Source organism: Gossypium hirsutum, chromosome A08, assembly GCF_007990345.1.
Source record: "Gossypium hirsutum isolate 1008001.06 chromosome A08, Gossypium_hirsutum_v2.1, whole genome shotgun sequence".
NCBI classification, from domain to species: Eukaryota; Viridiplantae; Streptophyta; class Magnoliopsida; order Malvales; family Malvaceae; genus Gossypium; species Gossypium hirsutum.
This window is the reverse complement of record NC_053431.1, coordinates 50,781,628-50,797,375: the sequence shown is the minus strand read 5'-3', so window position 1 is coordinate 50,797,375 and position 15,748 is coordinate 50,781,628. Positions and strand designations below refer to the sequence as shown.

The 15,748-nt window shown below is 36.8% G+C and overlaps 1 protein-coding gene and 1 non-coding gene across 3 annotated transcripts; one reads left to right on the top strand and one right to left on the bottom strand.

Annotated features, from left to right (window-relative positions):
- The first annotated feature begins 10,125 nt into the window (after positions 1–10,125).
- LOC121205402 (small nucleolar RNA R71) lies at positions 10,126–10,231 on the top strand. Its single transcript, XR_005900480.1, has one exon. It is a non-coding gene; the product is annotated as a small nucleolar RNA R71 (small nucleolar RNA).
- A 1,522-nt stretch (positions 10,232–11,753) lies between these two features.
- On the bottom strand, positions 11,754–13,900 carry LOC107922657 (uncharacterized). Of its 2 annotated transcripts, XM_016852890.2 has the most exons (3): positions 12,558–13,900; positions 12,167–12,466; positions 11,754–12,069 (listed from the first exon to the last, which is right to left on the bottom strand). In XM_016852890.2, the coding sequence occupies exon 1, from the start codon at positions 13,663–13,665 to the stop codon at positions 12,640–12,642; it is 1,026 nt and encodes a 341-aa protein (XP_016708379.1). In that variant the 5' UTR covers positions 13,666–13,900; the 3' UTR covers positions 11,754–12,069; positions 12,167–12,466; positions 12,558–12,639. The 2 variants fall into 2 exon arrangements, with proteins under 2 accessions (XP_016708379.1, XP_016708305.1); XM_016852816.2 differs by lacking the exon at positions 11,754–12,069 and having other exon boundaries at positions 12,163–12,466.
- Between the last annotated feature and the right edge of the window lie 1,848 nt (positions 13,901–15,748).

Genomic DNA, 15,748 nt, shown 5'->3' with positions numbered 1-15,748 from the left:
ATCTGGAAATTTTAAAATGGACTATACAAATAAGTGAGTTAAGTCTGCGAACCCCTCGTGTCTGACTCTGGCAACGGTCTCGGGTACGGGGTGTTACAATTTTATTGGTATCAGAGCTACGGTTTAGTTAATTCTAGGACTACCGTAATGCGTTTGGGTCTAGCTATACATGCCGTTTTATGTGATTATTTGATAGTGTGGTGATTTCTGACATTTGTAAATGTGTTTATTTATAGTAATGGATCCCGATCCCGACCGAGCGGTAGCTGATGATCTTGAGAGTGTAGCGCCTGCTCCCGCACAAGGGACAGCGCCGGCGGACTCTCAACCTAATGCTAGTAATCCGAATGATGAAGCTAGACAAGCTTTCTATAGCGTGATGAATGATTGGTTCAACCAATACATTCGAACTAATACGGCTGTTCCACAACCTCCATTCCCGACAAATACCACCCCCGCACCTACCATACCTCCGGTAACTGACCAAATAAGGTCAATTAAGCCCCCAGTTGACAGAATCTGAAAACACGGGGCTACTGAATTTAAAGCCACGGACAGCGATGATGCCGAGCAAGCGGAATTTTGGTTGGACAACACTATCCGGGTACTAGATGAACTATCTTGCACACCCGATGAGTGCCTAAAGTGTACTATCTCCTTGCTACATGATTCTGCCTACTATTGGTGGAATACGTTGACTCTGTGGTGCCTAGAGAGCAAGTAACTTGGGAGTTCTTCCAAACCGAGTTTCGAAAGAAGTATATCAGTCAGAGATTCATTGACCAAAAACGGAAGGAATTTCTTGAACTCAAATAAGGTTCCATGTCGGTTACCGACTATGAACGAAAATTTGTGAGGCTTAGCAGGTACGCACGAGAATGCATTTCCTCAGAAGCCGTAATGTGTAAACGTTTCGAGGATGGGTGAATGATGATATAAAGCTGTATGTTGGCATTTTAGAAATCCGAGAATTTGTGGCACTTGTCGAGCGAGCTTGCAAAGCCGAGGAGCTCAGTATGGAGAAAAGAAAAGCTGAGGTGGGAGCAAAGGAGTTTCGTAAGAGGTCTTCGGGGAAGCCCTTCCCACAGTCATCGAAGAAATTTAGAGATGGCTTAGGCCGGTCTAGAGACACTTCGGGCTTTTCTAGACGAGATCGCGATCGACCCCCTGCGAGTGCACGAGTCACTTCGGTCGCCAGTATGGGAAATGATCGTCGAGATAGAACGAAGTGTCAGTATTGTGGTAAATGGCATTCGGGGAGTTGTAGATTCCATGACCGCTCATGTTACAAGTGCGGATCAGTTGACCACTTCATTAAAGATTGCCCGAGGTTGTCTGAACAGAATGTAAATCAGAGTGGGAAACCGGGTGCTACCACTGCTCGAGGTAGATCATCTAGAAATACGGGCAATGCTAGTGGTGGTCAGAGAGGATCTAGAGATGCTACGACCAGATCTGAGGCTCGTGCTCCTGCTAGAGCTTATGCTATACGCGCACGCGAGGATGCTTCCTCGCCAGATGTTATTACCGGTACTTTTACTCTCTTTGATACTAATGTGATTGCTTTGATTGACCCTGGTTCTACTCATTCTTATATATGTGAAACCTTAGCATCTAGTAAGACTTTACCTATTGAGTCTACTGAGTTCGTAATTCGGGTGTCAAATCCCTTGGGTCGTTACGTGCTTGTCGACAAAGTGTGTAAGAAATGTCCCCTAGTAATTCGAGGTTTCTGTTTTTCGGCGGACTTGATGCTTTTGCCGTTCGATGAATTTGATGTTATTCTTGGTTTGGATTGGTTGACCGTGCATGATGCGGTTGTGAATTGCAAAAGCAAGACTATTGATTTGAGGTGCGCAAATAACGAGATAATCCGAGTTGAGTCTACGGACTTAAAGGGGTTGCCAGCTGTAATATCATCAATGTTGGCTCAGAAATATGTAAGAAAGGGGTGCGAAGCATACCTTGCATATGTACTTGATGACAAAGAGTTAGAAAAGAAACCCGAATCTGTGCCGGTGGTTTGCGAATACCCGGATGTTTTTCCTGAAGAATTACCGGGTTTACCACCTGTTTGGGAGGTAGAGTTTGGTATTGAGCTTGTACTTGGGACTACACCGATTTCGATAGCTCCGTACCGTATGGCACCAACCAAGTTAAAAGAATTGAAAGCTCAATTGCAAGAGTTGACGGATAGGGGTTTCGCTCGACCAAGTTTCTCACCTTGGGGTGCACCAGTATTGTTTGTGAAAAAGAAGGACGGAACCATGAGGTTGTGCATCGACTATCGTCAGCTGAATAAAGTGACGATAAAGAATAAATATCCATTACCGCGTATTGATGATTTGTTTGATCAACTAAAGGGAGCCTCAGTGTTTTCAAAGATAGATTTGAGATCGGGTTATTATCAGTTGCGAATTCGAGATTCGGATATACCCAAAACTACTTTCAGAACGAGATATGGCCACTACGAGTTCTTAGTGATGCCGTTTGGGCTCACTAATGCCCCTGCGGTATTTATGGATTTGATGAATTGGATCTTCAGACAGTATTTGGACCGGTTCGTAGTTGTGTTCATTGATGACATCTTGGTCTATTCAAGAGATGAGACCGAACATGCTGAGCACCTGAGATTAGTGTTGCAAATTTTACGGGATAAGCAGTTATATGCTAAGTTCAGTAAGTGTGAGTCTTCTTGGGTCATGTGTATCCGCATCGGGTATTTGAGTTGACCCGAGCAAAATTTCAGCCATACTTAACTGGAAGCCTCCGAGGAATATTACTGAGGTTCAGAGCTTTTTGGGACTTGCCGGTTACTACCGACGGTTTGTAAAAGGTTTCTCGATGATAGCCACACCAATGACGAAGCTACTTCAAAAAGATGTTAAGTTCGAATAGACGGAAAAATGTCAGAAAAGTTTTGATCAACTGAAAACTTATTTGACTGAAGCTCCAATTCTAGTGCAACCCGAATCAGGCAAAGAGTTTGTCATTTATAGTGATGCCTCCCTACTTGGGTTGGGTTGCGTATTGATGCAAGAAGGTCGAGTTATGGCCTATGCGTCGAGACAATTAAAGCCACATGAGAAAAATTATCCGACCCATGACCTCGAATTAGCTGCTATCGTATTCGCCTTGAAAATATGGCGACATTACTTATTTGGTGAGAAGTGCCATGTATTTTCAGATCACAAAAGTCTCAAATATTTGATGACTCAAAGAGACTTGAATCTACGACAAAGGCGTTGGCTTGAGTTGTTGAAAGATTATGAGCTTGCCATTGATTATCACCCGGGAAAGGCTAATGTGGTTGCAGACGCCTTAAGCCGGAAATCACTGTTTGTTGTACGAGCGATGAATGTACACTTGTCTGTTCTACCCGACGATGTGTTAGTAGCTGAATTAAAGGCCAAACCATTATTGATTCATCAAATTCATGAAGCTCAGAAAGTCGACGATGAATTGGTTGCAAAACGGGCTGAATGTGTTCCGAATATGGACTCCGAATTTCAAATTGATGATGACGATTGTTTGAGATTCAGAAGTTGTTTGTGCGTTCCAAGAAATTCAGAACTCATTTCGATGATTCTGAATGAAGCTCATTGTAGCCGAATGTCAATTCACCCGGGGAGTACGAAAATGTACAACGATCTGAGACGCCAGTTTTGGTGGCATGGTATGAAATGAGACATTTCCGATTTTGTTTCGAAGTGCTTAGTATGTCAGCAAGTGAAGGCGGAACATCAAGTGCCTACGGGTTTGCTTCATCCGATCATGATACCTGAATGGAAATAGGAACGAGTCACGATGGATTTTGCATCTGGGTTGCCAATGTCAGCAAGTAAGAAAGATGCGATTTGGGTCGTTGTTGATAGACTGACTAAGTCGGCTCACTTTATCCCCGTACGTACGGATTTTTCATTGGATAAACTAGCTGAAGTGTATGTTTCTCAGATTGTGAGATTACACGGGGTACCGATTTCTATTGTGTCAGATAGAGATCCGAGATTCACCTCGCGATTTTGGAAGAAATTGCAAGAAGCTTTGGGTACCAAGTTACATTTTAGCACCGCTTTTCATCCACAAACCGATGGTCAATCCGAGTGGATAATTCAGATACTTGAGGACATGTTGAGATGTTGCATCCTCGAGTTTAGTGGTTCGTGGGAGCGGTATTTACCTTTGATTGAATTCGCTTACAACAATAGTTTTCAATCAAGTATTAAGATGGCACCTTACGAGGCTTTGTACGGGCGTAAATGCCGTACGCCATTGTTTTGGACCGAGCTCGGTGAGAGTAAAATTTTTGGAGTGGACTTGGTTAAAGATGCTGAACAGAAAGTAAGAATAATTTGTGAAAGTCTGAAGGCAGCATCAGATCGTCAGAAGTCGTATGCGGATTTAAAACGAAGAGATATTGAGTATCAGGTGGGAGACAAAGTGTTTCTTAAGGTCTCACCTTGGAAAAAGATACTCAGATTTGGCCGTAAGGGCAAACTGAGTCCGAGGTTCATCGGGCCATATGAGATATCCAAACGAGTCGGTCCAGTTGCGTATCGTTTGATTTTGCCTCCTGAACTTGAAAAGATTCACGACGACTTTCATGTTTCGATGCTTCGACGTTATAGATCAGATTCGTCGCACGTAATTAGTCCATCAGAGGTTGAAATTCAATCCGACATGAGTTATGAAGAAGAGCCGATTCGTATCCTAGCTCGTGAAGTGAAAGAGTTACGAAACAAAAAGGTTCCTTTAGTAAAAGTGTTATGGCTCAAACACGGGATAGAAGAAGCTACTTGAGAACCTGAGAACTCTATGAAAGAGCGATACCCAAACCTATTTACCGGTAAGATTTTCGGGACGAAAATTTCTTAAGTGGGGGAGAGTTCTGACAGCCCTAAAAGTGACCCTAGTCGGAAAGCGGTTTCGGGACCGCTAAACTGAGTCACCAAATTATTTAAATATGATATTTATTGTCTAAAATATGTGAATATGAATGTGTGAAAGTTTTAAGCTTCGATTTCGTTAATTGCATGTGAATTTAGTTAATAGGACTTATGCGTGATACTTTTAAATTGTGATAGGGTAATCTATAAAGAGCTATTAGTGCATGTAATCAAAAGGGGGGACTTGCATGTCAAATTCCCCCCCCAATTAGTAGTGGCCGGCCATGAGCATGGGTGGACAAAATGTTATGGCTAAAAACATGTCATAAACATGTTGGGGTAATGCATTATGTAAGGAATAATAAAATAAAGAGCATGGGCAATAAAATATTAGTGTTAGTAGGATGAGAAAAAAAAAGAAAGGATGTGTGTGATTGTTTCCCCCCATTGCCGTGAGTTGAAGGGAAGAAAACAAAAAAAAAAGTGTTCATCCTTTAGTTCATCCTTGGCCGAAAATTTTAAGGAGGAAGGAAGAAGAAGGGTTGAAGAGGTTCGGCCATGCATGTAACTAGGCTAAGGTATGTTTGATGATGTTCCATGAGATGCATGCATGTTTTAGTTGTTAGCTTGAGTTCTACCTAGCCCATGGACTAAATCTTGCTATGTTATAGAAATGACACTCGGCCATGGATGCATCATTCTTGCTTGGTGTTGATGTTGTGTTGGTGAGATATCAAGTTATTTTTGTGACCCAAGTTGAGATTTGAATTTTGGAATGAGTAAGGTTTTCGGCTATGGTAAATATAAGGGTGATGGATGTTGTGTCATGCTAAATCTAGATGAACAATGTTAGTGCTTATATCTCGATATTCATGAGTTTCTTTCTTGGTTTTACCTCAAACCCATGAAGTATTTTTAATTGGTGTTGTTAGAGGTTTCGGTCATGGGATTATAAGCTTGTTAGTTTTGATGGTGAAATTTATGCCTTGTAAGGGTAAATGGTGTCTTGATGCATTCGGCCATGGTAGAAAGTAGATGTGAAATGGTAGTAAGATGAAATGCAAAATGTTAGTATTTGATTACTAGTGTATAAATGCGTATTAGCCGAGTTTTGAATTTGAAACAAAACGATATATAATCAATACAAGTAACCATACTTGTAGGAAGTATTAAGCATATAATTGGCCTCAACATATACATGCATACTCGGCCACATGAGAAGATTAGTGTTGCATGTATTCGGTTAGAGGCAAGCATATTGATGCCTTTATCTTGGTTTAGACAATCGGCTAAAAGGGAGTGTGGGTTAATATGTTGAGTTGATGCATGATTTCACATGTATGTGACTTTAATGTCTAATGTATAAATATGGGCTAAGTACCTTGTGTTCCTCTTTTCGATGCTCAAATGATTAAATCAATTTATTTGTTAAATTAAGCTCAACAGCAAAGGGGATCTAAATCCGATAAAGGGAAGGAAAAAGTGGTCGAATAGCCATCGAAATCGTTCGACAACATCCGAGGTAAGTTTTCGAGTAACGAGACTTAGTTTACGATTTGATTAAGTCATGATGTATGAGCGTAACAAATATACGGTGATATGATGATTCTACTTGAATTTTATGTTGAGTTAATTTGTCTATACGTGTGACGGGTAGCCGTATGTGCATAGAGATCGTGTCATAAAGCAAACTAAACCATGCTGTTTGTATGTGGCTAGTGAGCCGAAAATGGGATTGCTTAATCGTGACGTGTGATTGAACTCCAATTATGAAAATGAAATATAGATGTGTCATGATTTATTGATATGTGTATGAATATTTGGATGAAAACCGGGCTAAGTCCCGAAGGCATCTGCACTAGTGACTAATCCGGGCTAAGTCCCGAAGGCATCTGTGCGAGTTACTAAACCCGGGCTAAGTCCCGAAGGCATTTGTGCGAATTACTAAATCTGGGCTAAGTCCCGAAGGCATTTGTGCGAGTTACTAAATCCGGGCTAAGTCCCGAAGGCAATTGTGCGAGTTACTCTAACCGGGCTATGTCCCGAAGGCATTTGAGCGAGTAGTTATATCCGGTTAAATTCCGAAGGTATGTGATTTGGGAATGAGCGATTTGCTGTAATAATTTCAATTAATACGCTCGTAAAATCCCAGCGATGAGGTATGTTTTGTATGTGCTTTGAATTAGTTGAGCCCTTACAAATAAGTATTCGCTCAGTTGATAAATGAGCTGCCGGTCTTTGGCTAAGTTGATCTTTGTGTATGAATATAAGGGTTGGTAATGTGAAGTAAGTATGATATTGAGAATTTTTGCATATGAAATTATCTGTTTAGCTACATGAATGCTATACTTTGGTTGTGTCTAAATTCATGGCTCAAACTTACTAAGCATTAAATGCTTACTCCGTTTCTTTGATTATCTGTTTTATAGATTTTGGTTTGTCAGCTATCGGACTTGGGATTGTTGAAGTCGAAGTCGCCCACACTATCAAAGCCCCCTTTTTGGTACACTTTTGGTTGAACTTTGAAATGGCATGTATAGGACTACCCTTTTTGTTGTGGGTCATGGACCCCTTTGGATTGTAAAACTTTGGATAGCCATGCGAAAATGGCTTATATATGTTTTGAGCATAATGTTATAGTCATCTTGAATGAATATGTTCATTAAGAGGCATGGAAATGTTTGGCAACGATTAGCCATTAGAATGGCTCATCATGATCATATTTTGTGCTATATATGCTAAAGGGCTAGTTGAATCATGGAAACTATGCAATCGGTAAAGTCTACCTTAAAAATAGATGCTGATAGCAGCAGTGATGTGAATGTGAAAAATCACTAAAAATAGTAGGAATGGAATTAAATAGTGAATAAATTATGTAATCGAACCTTGATGAATCTATTTTCATAGGAAAGTAACGAAATGATCATATGAACAGTATAATATGAGATATTTAAGTTTTCGCGAAAAAGGGCCAGAAGGGTTTCTGGATTCCCTGTTCCGACTTTGGAAATTCATTATAAATTAACCAGAGATAATTAGAAGTCATGCCATATATGTACAGATTCCTTTTCGAGTCTAGTTTCTATAGAAACAAACGGAATCAGTATTGAAGCCCTGTACAGGGAGATATCCAAGTCGTAATGCATGGAGGTTAGTGTAGTCGAACCCTGAAACAGGGGAGACTTTAACTAATAAACTGTACTAATTGGCTCGACCAAAAATTCTAGAAAAAAATTTTAGATGGATATATGAGTCTAGTTTCAGGAAAAATTTACGGAACTGGTTTTCGAGTTTTGGAACTCGAGATATGATTTTTAAGGTGACAGTGACGCAGTTAGCCAGCTCATCTGGAAATTTTAAAATGGACTATACAAATAAGTGAGTTAAGTCTGCGAACCCCTCGTGTCTGACTCCGGCAACGGTCTCGGGTACGGGGTGTTACAAGACCAGTGGCCGAAGAATATTTTGGTTAATGTATATAAGCCATGCGAAAATAGCATCTTTTGAATGTGTACTTATAGCAGTTAAATTGTATCCCTGACGTCTTTAGTATTTACCTAAAGGAACGTTCTTTATAAAAAAAAATTCAAAATTTTTACTGTTCAGATATGAGTTTCAAGTTCGGTAATGCCCCTTTACCTATTCCGACGACGGATACGGGATAGGGGTGTTACATCGAGGTTGTTAGAGGTGATATAAAAAATTGTGTAACAATTCTCCCCTAATTAATTTCTTAATTCTTCATTTTAGGAATTGTGACAACATTTGAACACTTCTATCTTGCCATCGATTCATAATTAATTCATTTTTCTCGAGATCGATGGTTGATCTAGACGTGGCCAAAAATTGCCTACCTAATAGAACAGGAATGTCTTGGTCCTCTTCAAAGTCAAGGACAACAAAATCGATGGGTATAATAAAACCCCTTACTTTAACTAATACGTCTTCAATCACACCTTTGGGGCATACTAGAGACCTATCAACTAGTTGCAGTGTTATCGACGTGTTTTTCAGTTCCCTCAATCCTAGTTTTAAATAAGTAGATAGGGGCATCAAATTAATATTAGCCCTTAAACCGTAAAGAGCTTACTAAAATGTTTGTCCTCTATCTCAACAAAAATTGTAAAACTAGCTGGATCTTTTAACTTCGAAGGTATTTTTCGGGCGATTATCGCACGGTAAGAGATGTTGATATTAATTTGCTCATACTTCTTTAATTTCTTATGCTAATTATTTGACTTCTTTTAAATACTTGGCATATTTCAGTATTTTATCAATTAATTCCAATAGTGGGAAATTAATGTTTTAAATAAATTCAGAAAACTTACGAATTCTACTTCATCCCTTTATTGTTTGTCCTCTAACCTCGATAAAGACGGTATGTGCTTTGAGGCATGCTCTTAATGTTGTACAATTTCCAATTCAGCCACTTTCTCCATTTGCTCCTCAAGTTCAAGATCATTGAGAATTTCGTTGACCGTATCGACCTTATCATCCTTCTTTTGCATAGGCTTACTCGGTTTTACAAGAGTTTTACCCTAGCGAAGTGCAATGGCATTCACATGTTTTTTTCCTTCCTACCAGGGGTTGTTTTCCATATTACTTGAAATACATGTGCCCATTTGCCTACGCATTTCATTCAATGCACTTACTATGTTACACATATCTTTTTTTAATTCGACCACGTCGGTACGAGTTTGTGCACATTTATATTTCACTTGTTGAATGCTAGATTTCATTAAATGCATTTCTCTTTCGATTCAATCCAATCTTAAACCAAAACCAACGTGATTATTTCCCATGGATCTTTCTTAATATCTTTGAATGTGTGAAGGTTGATACGAAGGATTTGGTCGATTCTGACTTGGGTTTCTACCACCTTGATTGCTTCCCCACTTCAGATTGGGATGGTCCTTCTAACTGAAGTTATAAGTTTTCGAATATGAATTTCTGCCCTATTGCCCAAGTAATTGACTTCTTCCAGTTCATTATCAGAGTACAACGCATAGCTTCGAGAACATCGTTCATTGACAACTTAATAATGGTCTTTAAACAATGTAGCTTTTCCAATATTTGTTGATATTTATCGTCCTCTTTGACTGCTTTAGCCTTCGATGACTTTGGATTATTGAGAATCGCTCGTTGGGCCACATATACGAGTTCATGGCCATGCCCTCGATTAGTTGACAAGCTACCATCTAGCCCATTATAAAATATTTGCAATTGTAGCCACTCTTGTATTCTGTGATAAGGGCACTTCCTTAATAACAACTTAAAACATTCCCATGCTTCGTATAGGTTCTCGCCCTCGATTTGCTTGAAATTGGCGATGTCACGTCTTAATTGAATGGTTCTACTTATGGGGAAAATTTTATGTAAAAACTTTCTCGATAATTCGTCCCATGTAGTGATGGAACTAGGCTCTTATGAATCAAGTCATTTGTATGCGTTGTAGCACAATGAAAAAGGGAACAACAGAAGACGAATAGCGTCATCAATAACCTCGTTATACTTAAAAGTATCACATAATTGAAGGAATCGCTTTAAGTGTTAATTTGGGTCTTCCATTATATTCCCCCTGAATTGCAAGTTATTTTGAATCATTTGTATTATTTTTAATATTTTATTTTATATTAATTTTTAAAAAAATTAAAAATTTTATATAAAGAATTCAAATTGAAAAACTTAAAAATTTTATTTTGAAATTTAGAAAACTCTAATATTTTCTAAAATATATAAATGTAAATTCTAAATACTCAAAATAATATATAAAAATTCAAAAAATTGGAAAATTTTAGTTATATTTTAAAAGTTACATAAAAGAACCCTCAATATTTCCAAAAATACATAATCTAGAAAATTTTTAAAATTTTTTATTATTTTTATTTTTGCAAAACAGCAAAATATATACAAAAAAAGATTTAAAAATTCAAAGCAATATATCAAAAATTCTAAAACAAATGAAACAGTTTTAACTAAAAAAATAGATTCTACAAATTGATAAAGTTGAAAAAAAATTCTAGGCAAATGTAATAATTTTAAAAAATTAAATATATATATAACTTTTATAAAAGTTCTTAAAATTTTAAGATATTAAAAATTCAAATCGACATTCCACGTTCCACAATGGTTAAAGTGAATGGTATATTTTCTAACATATTTAACTTTATTTAAAAATTTTAAAATTTTTATTATATTTCGATATTTTTAGAATTTTCATTTATTTTTATTTCAATAAACATGAGCTCCAAGTGTCGCTTACCAAAAGTTTTTAGAAGCAAAAGTCTAAGTGATACATTTTGATTGGCACGGCATCCAGAGGTAGATTCTCATTAGGGCCTAGAGCGTGGCCTCCAGAGTTTTTAATTATACCCTTAAATTTTTTTTAAAAATTTTAATTAAATCCTTCCAAAAATTTTAAATGTTTCAATTAAGTTTTTTTTCTTAAATTTTCGTAATACCTCTAAAATTTTTTAAAGTTTTAATTAAACTTATCAATATTTTTTAAAACTATCACAAAATTCTCAAAGTTTTTAAAATTTCTAATTAGACCCTCAAAACTTAATGCTAATATCCGCCACTGACCACATGTCAATATTTTTGTTTTAGTCACGACAAAATTTGGATTAAACTGAATAACAAAAATGACAATTTAAGTTCTAAAGTGGGGCAAATGTTGAAAAACAATATAATTCCAGGGCTAAACTAAGCATTATGCCTATTTTTGTGGACGCATTTTTATTTAGTATTTATTTTTGGATTAATGTAATTTTTTACCCTAAACATGAAATTAAGTTCACTTTGAAATTTAAAATTAGACATATCATTATTTTTTTACAAAATCTAAATTTATGAACCAAAATAAAAAAAAAATGCTACCAAATATAGATACAAAACGAGAAAAAGAAGGTATAAATAGCAAAGTGAATCTAATTGCCACATTAACCCTTTACTTTTCATCGGACGCTAGTTTCATTTCACCCAGAAAATCAGTCGACAGCATGTAATGTGTTCACACTGGTTCATGACAATGCTTTAATTTGTTTTACCAAATACATGGCAAAATTACTATACCTTCGGAGTTTTAAAGCTACAATGAACTTCCTTCCTATTGCCTCGGCAAACAAGAGGCTTCCTTTCCCTAGAACAACAAAGTATGTCCGCTCATTTGAAATTCCAGCAGCTAAAACACCGTCAAGAAAATATGAGAAGTTAATTTAGAGAAGTATTCCAAAACACTACTATGGGTTGAAAAGATCTTCAATAATTTCAGGACTTACTCAAATCTTTTGTTTCATTTGTGAAAAAACAATGTACGTTCATCGACCATACATACATGGAACAGAATAGAATATTGTTGAGGTGTGAAGGTTGATGGACTTATAGAGATATTCAAAAAGAAATAGAACTGAAACTCCAAGCATTAGGATGGTCTCAGGGCGTTTTCCAATGCTGTATGCAAGTGAAGAACCGGAGGTGTATATATTATTAGCGAGAAGAGATGGCCATTCCTCTACCCATTTCTTCGAACATCCTGCGAAACAAGAAGATAACATCGGCACATCAATGTTGATCACCTCCTGCCATCATTGAAGAAAAACCATTATTAGTTGACGAATAACCTTGACCGTCCATAGGAAGCAACTAGAGTGGTGCCATAAAACAACACACCATAAAAATGAGTCAGGCATTAACACAAACAGAAAATGGGCATTCATGTTCACGGACACGGAATGCATACTCCCATCAAGAATCAGCCCTGATATGGAGCCCACATATCAACGTAACCCTTTAAAGAACGCGGAAGCGCCTTCTTCCAGGCATCACGATCCGGCACCGCCAATTCGCCAGTTAAAGCGAGGGAACTATCATCATCCTTTCGGTTCCCAAGATTCAATACAAAAAGCTTGTCGCCAAAAACCCTATGCATGGCCTTCAAAGTCTCTTCCATCACCATCTTCCCATCTCTGCCTTCATCCTCAGCCTCCACGCAACTACCCCCTACATTCACCATGATTCTCCCGCCTTTTCTCAGGCTCTTCCTTAACTTGTGCCACGTGCTTGATTCCTGAAGCTCTGGTATCAAACTACCTTTACTGAATAAATCCACTAAAATACCTGCAAACCCGTTTCTAATGCTAGCTTTCAATCCATTTCCAATGGAAATGAAAAGTCTATTTGGGTTTTGTTTTTCAAGCTTTTCAAGGCCAAAATATTCTCTTCCAACTGCAACCACAGATGGGTCAAGTTCCCATCCGTGGATTATCAAATCCGGGTATAATTCAAGCATCAGGCGAGCCGCGGAGCCCGCCCCGAAGCCGAGAATGCCAACGGCTCCAGGGGGTAAAATAGGAGGCAGAGTGGCGAAAACGTCGAAATAAGTGTTGGTGAGTGATTTGAAGAGGAAAGAAATGCTGTGGATGTTTCCAGGGGAATCAAGGAGGAGGAGCCTAGAGCCGGCGAAAGGGTGGTCGGCCCTTCGAGAAACTTGGAGAACGCGGATATAGTTATACCTGGTTTTGAATTTGGCGATGAGTTTGACGTCGTCGCTGGGGATGCCGTCGTCTTGGGTCCCTGTTTGGGTTTGGTGGGAGTTGTGGGACGGTAGAGGGAGTGGGAGTTCGAGATGGAATGGTTTTGGCATTCCAGGTGTTTTGAAGGAGAAATGATTCCATGACCGGGAAGGTTTGAGAGTGTGGGCAGTTAATAGAAATGGGTGTGAGACGATGGGTCGACTTTGGTAGGAAATTAACCTTAGGCCTTGGCCTTGGGACATCATTACTCTGTGCAATATCTATCCTCCCTACTCTTCTGGTCCGGGGGGGGGGGTGGTTAACTCGTTTCTTTTACGATCTTCTTTTGCTTTTCTGCTCAGACTGCATCCTCAGTTCCCACAATTTGTTGCCCTGCTAGTTTTATCTTTTAACTAGAATTATTTCCCTGTATTAGCAGGGGTTTAAAATTGTTTAAGTAAATATTACGTATATTTTAAATTATAGAATAAAATTATGGGTTAGTTAAAGAAATATGCCCTTTTTTTCTATAAAATTTAAAAAATTAAGGTTTTGCTTTAATTTATCAGTATAGATTGTTTTTAGACAGAAAGTAAAAATACTGTCATAAACTATGTCAACTAAAAATGGGTCATATAGAATACGTTTTCACCAAAAATTAAAATTTATCTCCTTTAGTTAAATAGTTAAATGTTATTGTTTTTCTACTTGAATCTCAAGTTAAGTTTCTTTCTTACTCATATTTGTATTTTTATATTATTTTATTTAAAAAAATTTTAATTAATATTTGTAACATATTAGCTTTTTTGATTAGATGGCTTGATAATTATAATCTAATTGTTGAGGGCTACTAAGTTCAATTTCTTTTATAAGCATTTTAATATGTATTTTTTCTATATTGTTTCAAACTTGTTTTTTTAATTAATGTTTATAATTAAAAATTATATTGTTTTCAAGTTTTCTATTTTTAATTAATAACTCTTTTATTTATAAAATCAAATAATATTGCAAATATCATTATTTGAATTAAATATATTTTTATATGTGTTGGATTTATTTTTCAATCCATAGTATTAAACACCATGCCCACAATATAGATAGAAAAAATAAATATTTGACATATAAATATTGTATATAAAGAAAAATATATCAAAAGAATAAATTGATGTTTTTAAAAAATAACTACATATTTATTATTTGATTTTATAAATAAAATAGTTATTAATTAAAAAATTTGAAAATAATATATTTATTAATTATAAACATTAATTAAAAATAAAACAAAAGCTTTAAACAACATGAAATAAAAATACATATTAAAGTGCTTGTAAGAGGAAATAAACTTAAGGATGAAATCACAATTACCTAATTATCTAACCATCTAACCAAAAGAGCTAATGTGTTAAAAATATTAATTAAAAATATAAAAAATTTGAAACAATATGAAATAAAAAAATATATAAATGTGAGTAAGAGAATAATCGAACCCGAGACTCTATGACAAAAGCATTAATATTTAACTATAGACCAAAAACACTAAGTTGTTAAATTTTTTCTAAAAACGTATCCTATAGGGGTGCGTATTCAACTGATGTGGTTGAAAGCGCACCCTGTAAGACGCGTTTATTTTTATGAACCAATGAAATACTTATAGTTTGATATAGAATAAATTGTCTATCATTTTTTATCGACAGACGAACTGGATTGATAATCAATATTTCTTTTTTCATTAATTCTCTAAGAGTTAATGTAACACCCCTCACCCATATCCAACGTCGAGACAGGGTCGAGGCATTACTGGACTTAAACATTCACAACATGCAAAACCGAGCCACAAAATTTCACCAAAAATTAAAACATCTCAAACACATGCATATCGTCCCTTATATAGGTCTTCGAAACCTATAACATACATTAGGGTGGTTCGGGACTAAACCAAAAAATTTGAAAATCTTTGGGCAACTTAACTAATTTTCTTATTTCGGAGAGTCACACGCCCGTGTGGATTGGGCCGTGTGGTCAATTTCAAGGCTATTTTCCAAGCCAATTGTCACCCTTAGTTACCTACATACACTTATACATTTTCATAGCAATTGACATGGCATATTTTAGTAATTATATATTCACAATCAAGACACAAGCATGACATTCTTACAACAACAGATAACATATTACCAACCATGCATGGCAAACAAGCATATGCACATCACCAATATCAGACATAACATGAATAGCTAGATTTATAAGTCAGAATCATTAGCTCACTAAAGACCAATATATTTGGCCAAATTATAATAAAACATGTTATAAAACTAGGTCCCTATACATGCCACTCACTTGATAATTCTA